This window comes from Sorex araneus, chromosome 1, assembly GCF_027595985.1.
Source record: "Sorex araneus isolate mSorAra2 chromosome 1, mSorAra2.pri, whole genome shotgun sequence".
NCBI lineage: Eukaryota > Metazoa > Chordata > Mammalia > Eulipotyphla > Soricidae > Sorex > Sorex araneus.
In genome coordinates this window covers 237,027,977-237,040,139 of record NC_073302.1, presented here as the reverse complement: position 1 = coordinate 237,040,139, position 12,163 = coordinate 237,027,977, and the positions used below count along the sequence as shown (strand labels likewise).

Genomic DNA, 12,163 nt, shown 5'->3' with positions numbered 1-12,163 from the left:
TATTAATTATTACATATTACATGTTAATCCCACAGTACTTCCCTTCCCTCTAGTAACCACCATCATTTACGCTGGATTGGTTTTATTGGTTTTTGTCAGCTCATTGTTCATATTTCACATATGAGTGAAACCAGCTGATTGTTGCCGCTCACATGCTTCTTATCCCACTAGCATAATCACCTCAAGTTCCAGTCACTTTGTCCCAAATGGCATCAGTTACCTTTTTTTTAATACTTTTTTTTCATTAGTATTTCATTGGATATATCATTATTATGTCAGCATCAACTCATCCTCAGTCAATTATATAGATTGTGTCCTTCTGACCCTCTTATGCATTGTTGTGGCCTCATAGCATTATTGTTTCTGGTTCTGTGTTACTGCTTATCAGCTTGCACAAGCTTTTGTTCTCATTTTTCTGTAGATGAACCTCTTGCAATATCTCTTATAGATCAGTTCTTATGGTGGTAAATCCCATTAACTTCTATTTGTCTTTAAAACCTCTTTTTCCTCCATCATATTTCCTCAGATAATTTTGAAGGGCAAAGTATTTTTGACTGGCAGTTTTTATCTCTTATGAATATGTTACTGTATTATGAATAAGTTCCTCCACTCTCTCTCAGCCTATAAGGTTTCTGCTGAAAAGTATGATGAAAGCCTCACAGAGTTGCCTTTGCAGGTTACATTTTTTCTCTAGCTATCCTCAATATTTTGTCTTTATCATTATTTTGTCATGATTTGACAATGATGCATCATAGTAAAGTTCATTTTGCATAACAAATTTTAGCTTCCTGGATAAATGGTTGAATTTTTTATAAGCTTGTTATTTGCTTCATGTAAATTTTCAAGGTGCATTTAGTTATAAATTCCTGTAATTGCTTATACCTGTTTCCTTGCCTTTTTGTTCTAATTATATTATTATGGCATTAACCATAATTGCATAATAATCTGCATTAGAGATGTTTTAATCACCAACTATGTACTGGCTCTAAAAGGTGATTATGAAATCCAAGATTAGAGTCATTAGCTTTCTTCACATTGTCAGTAAAATATAATAGCAGTGACTATATAGAATTAAGCTTTTAAGCATTCTGAAAACTGAATCCCTTTCTGGGTTATCAACTATAGTTTAGTGACCACTTTCAGCTATTTATTTGTGGGGGTTTCCTATATGTTATCTACCTCCAAGATGTAGCCCATTGTCATTTTTATTGTGTGGACCACTTTATCTTGTGATTGGCTTCAGATGGAATTTTGTTTTCTCTTACATTTTATACAGGAAATAGTTATTATATTTAAAATCAAAATTAAGTGATTAAGAATGTTCATGGTGCATTTTTCTGTATCCATTATAAGAAATGTGTTTATGACAAACTTTAGGTAGAATTCAAACAATATTTTGCATGAAAATTTATTGCTGTGGTGAGAAAGACTTAAAAGTTTTGGTCGAGATTGCCTTTGAAAGATAGCAGTATAGTCTAACTTTGAAATTTAATTGCTACATCTTTGGTATTTTGTTTGGAGTTCTGGGGAGATGCCACTAGAAAGATATACTAACAGAATTATAAATATCCACAGAGATGAGTGGGGCCTGTCTGCAGTTAATGTTCCCCTATAAAACCATTTCAAGTATTAGCGTTTCTGAAAGAGAAAAGCAGTAAGATCAGAAAGAATAGGGGCATTATAAATCTGTACATTTAAAATCCATAGCTATAAGTGAGTGCTATTCATTGTTCTTTAAAAGAAAAACATGTCTTTAAAACAGAAAATGGTAGTCAGGAGAAATCAAAACAGGCTCCACAAATTTGATTCAATTCTGTAGTTAGAAAGCACACAGCATGAGGTTCTAAAGAAGATGCTAGAAGTGGGTAAGAGGGGAGGGCAATTGTACAAAAACTATTTATGGAATTAAATACCTTCTCTTGAGAAGCTTGGCGTTTCACTGGAGGATCAATGTGTAATGAAATTTCAAAACTTGGTACAGTCTGAAACATATACAAGTTGTGAGCAAGAAGAAATAAAATCTGAATTTTACTCAGATAGAAACTCTTCCTCTAAAGGTTACTTGTCACATTTAGACATCTAGTAGCCCTTAAAGGATGAATGAGACAGTGATTAGATAAAATAAAGGCAAGGTTATTTTACTGTATGGGAAGTAATTGTTAGAATTTGCCATTGAAGATAAAGAAAGATCCTTGGATAGTAGCAATCAAAACAAAATCATATCAAAATCATAATTTAGAATTAATCCCAGTATGGTTTTTATAAGGCCATTCTAAAAAGTCATAAATACACAGAAAATTTTCTGAACCTTCCAAAGAGTCCAACAGTGGGGAAGAAATACCTGATAAAGACTAATATTGCTTCAAGAGTATATTTTGTCTTGAAGTATCTCAGAATTTCTTGGGATTTGGAGCCGAACATACCCATTCATAAAGAACCACCAGTTCAGCTCTTCTCACTCTGAGTTGGTCTTTCGCTTTTCTTGTCTCTCATCATCCCTTTCTGGTTTCCTCACACCACGTAAGGATAAGAAGCATCTTGTTTGAACCCTAAGTGGCACACTTGATAACCATCTCTGATGTGTCCTGCAGAGACATCATGGTAGCAGGGTGACACTTGCAGAATAGACGTATGCAAACCCTGCTGCTTTCCAAGCTAAAAAGCTCTTGAACTTGACACTCACTGAACATCATTGCCCTAGTTTGTCCTCAGGGTCAGTCTGTCAGAAATAGACTGCTACTCTGATAGCATGACCTTGAAGTCTGCACCATTCACACCTAACTGACACAGTTAAGAACTAAGTCACACGGGCCAGAGAGAGAAGACAGCGAACAGGCACATCCCTCACATGGAAGTGACCTGGACTCAATCGATATCACCACATATGGTTCCCCAGATAGCTCCCTGAGCAGAGCCAGGGTGATCCCTGATCACAAAGCCAGGTACAAGCTCTGAGCACCACCATGTGTAGCCCCCCAAACAAAAGTAATCCCCCCAGAACACCTAAAAAACATATTAACAATATACCCATTAAAAATGTTGGAACATTGTATGCATGAAACCCTGTCATTAACAGTCTTGTAAAAAGTGGTGGGAAATTTATAACCCTTTTTCTTTTTTTAATCTTTTTGAGGTATTGTGGTTTACAAAACTGTTAATGATGGTTTCCTGCAGACATCATTTCAACACCACACCCACCTCCAGAGTATCCACTTCCCTCCAGCAAGTTCCCCAAGCCCTTTCCTGTCTTACCCTGTAAGCTAAGTTCTGTGGGCCAACTCTCCAGCTCTCTTGCCTTTAGTATGATACTTTCACCAGGAAATGAACATCTTTCTGACACTCTTGGTCAGTGGTGACCAATACGTTTTTCTTCTCCCCAAATTTTATGTCAAATTCGAATATAGTGAACTAAGAATAAAATGATATGTTCCCTTTACTTCTGCCATAATATACTTAACTCTGAAAAAAAGAAAATATGCTTTGTAAACATGATTTAAAATTTTTTTTGTTTGTGTGAATCCCCATTTATTAATAGTTCTTTGAAGTGCAGTCTATACTATGGTCATAATAACTATGTTCACATTTGTTAACCTAAATGAAAGTAGCTGAGACAACATTTCTTATGTCTTTACATTTTAACCTAATCAATATTGTAATATGCCAATGAAGTCCAGATTAAGAAAAAAACAATAAAAAAATAAACCTCAAAAATTAAGAAATGGCCAGAGAAATAATACAGTGGATAAGACATTTACTTTTCACATATCTGATCCTGGTACAACCCCTGACATCACATGTGTATTAACTTGTTTAATTTTCACAACATTCCTATAAGCTTTACCAATTAAAAATTAAAGAGCAAGAAGGATTCAAATTCATTGAGACAGATGTCTACTTTTAACAATCATGCAAGGATGTCAGAGGCATTTGCTGATTTATAATGATTGAATGAAGAATTATTTGAGTTCCTGAAATTTTTAAATGATGGAATACTTTAAATGCAGTTTTACTAGACCTAAGTCCCTTTAAATCACCAAAACATTTACTAATTATAAAGTAGATCATAATTATTTTACTAAGGCAAAAAATATCTGTGGTGTAAAAAATTTCTGGTGCTTCAAAACAAGTTGGGATTATTTTTCTGAGGCTCCATAAGTAGTTATAAAGATTAATGGAAGGAGAACAGTTAAGACATATTGATGTTAAAGCACATTATAAAGCCTCCAAAATTAAAATGAGATGGTATTAACACATAATAGACAAACTAATAAAAAATCCAGGAAAAAGTCAAAATAGATAAGGAAATTTAGAATTTTATAATAACCATTACTTTAAAAGATTAAAACTGCAGAGACATGAGAAATCTTTCTCAAATCTAAAGAACTACTCCCCATATCTTATAGAATTTATTTATGTGACTCATCTTTATTCAGTTAATATTTTAAGGTGAACTTTTATCCTTGATCATCTTAAAGGAGTTATGAATTCTCCAAAACTCAGTATGCAAATGCCTACACTAAAAAATAAAACAGCTAGAATAGTAGTCACCTCTCAAGTCTCATCAGCTTCTGTTCCTTTGCACCAGCAGATACTATTACCAGGTTCCAAAACAGGATCCCTCTTCATCAGCTTCACCATCTGAACTTCCATCTGAACTTTTCTCAGCCAAAAAACTGTTCCTCAGGACCATGACCATTCTTTTTTTAACATTACTCAGCATTCCTAGTGCCACACACAGTGTCTGGCCTAAGAAAATCACTCAAGTCTTCGTCGAGTGGATGAAGGAGCAGATGGATGGATCATAATATTTATATGAGTTTTCCTTTTCCCCTAGAAATCTGTCCTGGCCGTCCCTTAAATTTATGTTGTTTCTCTTCTTTCCATTCCCTAGCTCCTGTCTCCATTCTCCATTCTTACCATTGAATATTGTCTCCCATCCTCCACAGATTGCATGCAAACATCTTAGAAAAATGGTCCACACACAGTAATGCTCCAGGGTTACTCCTTCGTCTCCATTCAGTAATTACTCCTGGTACTGCTCTGAGGACCATATGGGGTGGCAGGGATTAAAACTGTGTTAATCACATGCAAAGCAAGTGCCCTACCCACTGTCCTATTGCCCTGGCCCAAATAATGATTCTCTTTCATCTCTATAATCAAGGTTCTAGCACACTGCCTAGAATACATTATTCTTATTAAAAGTGAGGCTAATTATTTAATCATTTAATGGTTATAAGCTATATGAAATAAATTATTGTAGACCTACTATGAGGGGTGGTTGGGAAAATGGAGACAGTGGTGGAGGGAAGGTGACAGTGGTAGTGGGATTGGTGTTGGAATATTGAATGCCTGTTACAAATCATCATGAACAACTTTGTAAACCACAGTGTTTAAATAAAGTAAAAGAAAACTTAAAAATATTAAAATCTTAGAATTCCTTGAGTGCATAGCCGCTCTCATGGATGCACAATATTATATTATATCCATAACAAGCAATACAAAACACATTGTCTAACATTGCATTTTCAGCAGTTATGAGGGGTGGTATGACTGGTCTTGAAATATTGAAGGGAACTAAAGTAGAGAAAGAATACTTTGCAAATTGTCTGCCATACAGGCAGGGGGAGATGTGGAATAAGGCAGGGGCTGGGAGGGGGAATCTGGGGATTTTGGTGAAGGAGGGGATGGGTGTTAGATGACTATATGATCAAAGTTCAAACATGAGAATTTTGTTACTGTACCTCATGGTAAATTAATAAAAAAAATTTTTAAAAATTTTTAATAAAGCAAAAAACAAAAAATGGGACTAATTTTAAGTGGGGCTAATTAGGTGGGAGTTGGGAAATCTGCTTTATAAGTCTATAAAGGGTTTTAATCAATAGTATTAAGAATGAATTTAATTTCTTCTTGGTACCAGGGGATACCTAAGGCTGGAGGGCAAAGGCAATTTCTTAAGTATTTACTATGGCAAGGAAGAGAATAGCATGACTCTTCTAGAACTGTCCCATCCTGCCCTCATGGCATGCTGCCACCCACTGGGACTCTTCATTTCTAGGCATTTAGAGGTGCATTATTTTTTTTTCTTTTGGGGTCACACCCAGCGGTGCTCAGGGGTTACTCCTGGCTTTGCACTCAGGAATTACTCCTGGCAGTGCTTGGGGGACCATATGGGATGCCAAGAATCCAACCCGGGTCGGCCGCATGCAAGGCGAACGCCCTACCCGCTGTGCTATCGCTCTGGCCCCCTAGAGGTGCATTATTGCCATACCTCATGATTTAATCTTCAATCTAACATCTTGTTTTTTTCTATTGTAGAATAAAGACCCCAAGATGGCTCGAGTTGCACTGGAATCTCTGTATAGATTACTTTGGGTTTACATGATTCGAATTAAATGTGAAAGCAACACAGCTACGCAGAGGTAAGGAGCTGGCGCGCCGGGTTACTTAGCGGCCAAGAGCTACTTCAAAATGCCGAGCACAGGTTTTGCATGCTGGAGGCCTTGGTTCCAACCCCAGCACTGCATAGTCCCCAAATACCACTAGGAGTCGCCCCTAAGCATGAATAATTCCCGAGGTCAGCCTGTCCCAAGGAGGAGGGTTGCCAGAGCTAGAATGATAGTATAGGAGTAAAGATACTTGCCATGTTGCAGCCAAGCAGGTTCGATGGCCGCATTATACTTAGGCCTGGCACCATAGGCCCTGAGCAGAACTACATCATTGGGCCCTTGCATTGTACCACCAGTGCAGCTATCATTAGGAAGGACCCCCGGTTGTCTGGATACTATTTTGAAGGCCATTTTACCCTCTTACCCTCCCCAAATGGTAGCACATCATTGAGTCATGTGTAGATAATATCACTTAGTGAAGAGAGTGTTTCGTTTTATTGTTTCATGAACTAATCAAATTAGAAGAGTTTGGAAGCTGAGAACTTTGAAAATATTATCAGAATGTTTTTAGGCTTTGCTTCGTCATTAGTTCAGCAACCATCACAGAAACACCAGCCTCCACCAGGACTGCCAAATTCTGTGCCCAAGGCTGCAGTTACCACGTTAACAAAGGAAACGTCTATAATTTTCCAACTGCCCTTAGCTTTCCATAAATACTTTTCATAGAACAATTATGCTAATGGAAAAGGGATGAAATCGTTTGTTTTCTTTTTTCTAAATTCTCTCTGATTCTTAGATTAGATGAGACATCTGCCATTTTCCCTTAAAGAACTGGAGCTCAGCCAATCTTGCTTGTTTTCTTTCCCCACCCCCCTTATCTTTCAGCCGTCTTATAACCATCATCACAACACTTTTCCCCAAAGGGTCCCGTGGTGTGGTGCCAAGGGATATGCCTCTGAACATCTTTGTGAAAATCATCCAGTTCATTGCACAGGTAATGGAGAAGCTTCTGGCAGTGAGAGTCTTCTAAATGCCTTTCAGTGCCAGTCTCCTTCTTATTAAGTACTAACAGAGTCTAAAATAATATCTGACACAGACATATGTTTTGGAATGGTTTTGAAGTGTGTTCATGCTTAGCTCTTTCGTTTTCCTTTTTCAAAACAGTGTGTCAAGTGTTTTCAGCATTTGACAAAAGAACTGGGAGACGGCATTTCAGTGACTCATCTAAGGTCACTCATCTAAGGTCTGATGGTGAAAGCTTCAGCACAGAACTCGTCATCCCAGTTCTTTCCTGATTCCCTGTGCTGGCTTCTGCAAGCCAAGAGGAAGCAAAGGGTCTGATGTTTTGGGGGTGGAGGTGAGGGAATTGAAGGATGACAAATTCTTGAATTTGAAGGGCAAATAATGTTTTAACCGTCACCCGGCCAACAGGGAAATTCAATGGGAATTTTAGTATTTATCAAGCACTTTTTTTGACAGGAACTGACCAGAGCACTTTAAAAGCACTGATTTACTTTAAAGTTGGGTCTAGCATATTAAATAGCGTCAGTTTGCTATTTAGGCCCAAGTTAACACCCCAGGATTTTACTTCTCAAAACACCATGGGAGTAAATGTTTTGATCCCAGCTTTGACTTCATGTGACTTCAGCTCAACACCCTTCAAGAGCATCATTCTTCTAGACTACTCTTCTGTGGATGACAAAGCCTGCCTGCCTCCCATACCTGAGTGAGATAGGAATAAAGGGAAATAAGTGATGTGAAAATACCACTGAAGTACAGTTAATATTCTTGGTATAATGAGACATCTCTACAATAGCATTCAAAGAAAGAATATCACTTGTTTTGCTGGTAAATGAATAAATGTCACTTTCTACATGTCGTTACTATGATGATGTATGCACTCATGACTGTGTACTCAGAATAATTTTGCTCTGTGCAGTTTAAAATCAGTCTGTACATTTTAGTAGCAACTGTCTTGAACTCTTGAAATCTGGCTTAAATTTTCTGTTTAAGTACATTTAATTTATCCTCACTGATTATTCATTTCACATGCACAATTGTCAGTTATAATATGAACCAAAGAATTCATAATGTTAAAGAACAGAAGGAATTTGGTACTTTTGCTGTGGCATTTTGAGAAGTACTTTTTTGACTGAGTTCTAGGAAGTTAGCAACTGCTATACAAATAGAGTTTGGACTATGTATAGCCCAGGCACCACACTTGTGTAGATTTTTCTTCTATATATTTGGTCCATCATTCCATGCTGTAGGGGTTAGTTACGTGTGTGATTTCATAAGGGCATCTCAGGATACCACAATAAAACAGAACAGTGCCACTAAAGTTTCATGTGGTCCCATCTCCCTTCACAGATTCCCTGTGATCCCTGAAACAAAGCAGAGCCGCACTTCCTGTAACAGACACCTTTTTGGTGTCTGTGACTGAACTAGAAATCTCATGGTGAACTTGTACTTGATCACTCTTGTTTTCTTGTTTTCGCTACAGGAGCGCTTAGATTTTGCAATGAAAGAAATTATTTTTGATTTTCTTTGTGTGGGAAAACCAGCCAAGGCCTTCAGTCTCAACCCAGAGGTATGACTGCTCTTATTTGTCTGTCCACCTGTGAGTGTATTAAGAGTCAGACCTTTGCTTTGCAACTTTGAGCGATGGGGTGAAGAACATGTTCTCTGGAAGCCTTTTCTGTGTTTCCGTCCTTGTGGTGTGATTAAATAGAATAGATGATGGGATATCCAGAGTGAAAATTTGGATGAATGGACTTAGACTCATGTAACATGGATGTACTATCATACTCTGTTCTTGTAAAACATAATCTTGTTTTACATAACAAGATTCAAAACATAATCTTTCCCTAACGTTGGGGGTGTTCAATTTTAGAAAAAACAGTCGAAAAGGACTTACAACTATTTTAATGTTACCATATTAACAAATTGAGTATCAGAAAGTGATGAAACAGAAAAACTGAAACAGAAAAAAGCTTATAGTAATAAAATAGGAAAATCTAGTGAGAGTAATTAAATAAGTATTTGATATGCCAAAAGCAGTAACAAGAAGTCTCACGACGGAGACGTTACTGGTGCCCGCTCAAGCAAATCGATGAGCAACAGGATGACAGTGATACAGTGACAGTGAGTAATAAATATATTTTTCTAGAGCTGCATCCCATTATCTATCAGGCTGATCATGGAAGTGAGTCCATAACAGGTATTATGTACAATGCAGAGTGGTAGAACTTATGCAAAGTTCATTTTAAACTTATATTCATTTTAAACTTCTTTGAGGCTGGGGAACCACAGCCTAAGTGGTACTCAGGTTTACTCATGACTGAGTGCTCAGGGACCACTCCTGATGGAGCTCAGGGGACCATATAGGTCGGGGATTTAATTATGATCAGGTGCATGCAAGGCAAGTGCCTTACCCGCTACACTATCTCTATGGTCTGGTTTTCAGACAGTTTTTAAAAATCATTTCCTTAACTCTGTACTGTCACTAGGCATTGTCTTCATTTTACAGAAAAGAAACAGATTTAAACTTGGAAAACTTCAATAATTTCTTATGACCAGGTCACTTTAAGAGATAAATTTGACATTGGATTATGTAAAATATAATAATTTACTTTCAAAACTAAATTGAAAATATGTGCACCAACTTACTTCTGACTCTGACATTATCTAGAAACCCGAATAAACAAAATTATCCCAGCTGACTTGTGACTTTAGCATTATCTAGAGTGCAGGAAACTAAGAGAAATGACAAGAATGGCTCAAAAGCTGAATAATATATTAAGAAAAGGAGGTGACCATTTTGGGTTAGGTTTTTTTTTGTTTGGTGATTTGTGATTTTTGGTACTTCATCTCCTGGCCTAAGCCACCAAAACATTTGTTGTCTCTTGAGAAAAATACATAAATCTAAAAACTATTTTACAAAACACAACTAAAATTAATGAGGAAACTAACGGGCTTTGATATCCAGTTTGTAGGTCCACACTGACTTGTTTATAAATCCCAATACCTAGAGAAATTTTCACCAAATCCTAATTGAAATATTATTTTCTCCTTTAAGCCTTAATAAAAAGCTTTAAAATAAATGAGTCAGTTTAACTTTGTGTTACAGAATGTGATTGTGTACCAGCAATCGGTGACTTGGATATACCTGACATGATGTGTAAATTCCCACCTAATACTTACTATGACCTCAGTTTTCTTACTTAAAAAATAGAGTATTTGACATACCTTCCTTGTTTGCTTTTTAAAAAATGAGAATTAACTAGTTGTACTGGATACATTCTGGAAATTCAATAAATTGTAACTAAATTATCACTGTTAGTACTGGCACTTATTACTTTCTGGTATACGTACTTTAGAACTTATTACTTCAGTGTCTTGAAAATAGGAATGTAAATGTTTTCACGTGGCTGTTTCAGGAAGCCCAAATGTTTATCTTTAAGAGTAGTGCTTCCAAAGCAACTATCTCACAGACATCTCTTTCAGAGCTAATATTGTACCTTATCTGAACTTGGGGAAGAGTAATCTGACCCAAAATAGCATTTTTTTTCATATTACCAGTACAGGGTTCTATGGCATTGAGATTTTTTTAAGTTGATTTTCGCACTTGTGAATTCACCTTGTGAATAAAGTCAGTGCGATTTAGAGCAGGTGAATTTGTTCTTGTGGGCCACATCAAGAATTTCTTTCTATTTGTTCTCATCTGAGCTCTGTGAACTAACACATGTGGCTTCTTTCTCCTTCTGGAAGACATAGAGCCTTCTCCTTACCTCAGCTTACCTTACTTGGCAGCTGTCAGAGGATAACTGCCTACCTTTTTGAGGTGCATGCAAAAATCTCCAAACAGACTGTGATGTATGACCATCTTCAGTGTACCTGTCATGTTTCATGAGTCTTCTCAGTTATCTTCTGGGAGGCAGTGACAGGGACAGAAACTTTGTTTTATTTCCATAAGGCTGGAGCGATAGCACAGCGGGGTAGGGCATTTGCCTTACACGATGCTGACCTGGGTTCGATTTCTCTGCCCCTTTCGGAGAGCCCAGCAAGCTACCAAGAGTATCTCGCCTGCACGGCAGAGCCTGGCAAGCTACCCGTGGCGTATTCGATATGCCAGAAACAGTAATAACAAGTCTCACAATAGAGACATTACTGTTGCCCACTCGAGCAAATCGATGAGCAACAGGATGACAGTGATACAGTGATACAGGTTCTTTCTAAATTGGTTTGCATTTAAAATTACTCTCCCAGACTAATCTTGAGGTGAATCCAAGCCTAACGTTGCTAACAGACTGACGGTTTGATGACACTACAGGAATTGAGTGTTTTTAGCATGAATATTTTGTCTCTTCCAGAGGATGAACATTGGTTTGCGTGCATTCTTGGTAATCGCAGACAGCCTGCAGCAAAAGGACGGAGAGCCTCCCATGCCCGTGACAGGAGCGGTCCTCCCTTCAGGAAACACACTGAGAGTGAAGAAAACATATCTGAGTAAAACGCTAACTGAAGAGGAAGCCAAAATGATAGGTGGGTATCAAAGCCATGTGACAACTGGACCTTAAAGCCTTTCCAATGGCCCTTCGTGAGATACAGTTTTATAAAAGTAGCTGAGGAGACATTCCAACATTAATTGTTTTGATTGATTCATGCTGTGCTCTTGTTTTAGTGCCCTTTAAGCTTTTTGAAACTTCCTGGGAAACATTTTGCCATTTAAATGTTAGATTTTTATCCATGGTCTTTTCATATTTCTAATATTGATT

The 12,163-nt window shown here is 37.4% G+C and overlaps 1 protein-coding gene across 4 annotated transcripts in view; it reads left to right on the top strand.

The window, feature by feature from the left end:
• Positions 1 to 12,163, top strand: part of FRY (FRY microtubule binding protein) — a 474,614-nt gene that overhangs the window by 323,293 nt on the left and 139,158 nt on the right. For all 4 annotated transcript variants that reach the window (XM_055132608.1, XM_055133183.1, XM_004604538.2 and 1 more), the window contains 4 exons: positions 6,316 to 6,419; positions 7,272 to 7,380; positions 8,890 to 8,976; positions 11,759 to 11,930. In XM_055132608.1, the coding sequence (XP_054988583.1) occupies positions 6,316 to 6,419; positions 7,272 to 7,380; positions 8,890 to 8,976; positions 11,759 to 11,930 (472 nt within the window). The remainder of the gene's footprint in view (positions 1 to 6,315; positions 6,420 to 7,271; positions 7,381 to 8,889; positions 8,977 to 11,758; positions 11,931 to 12,163) is intronic.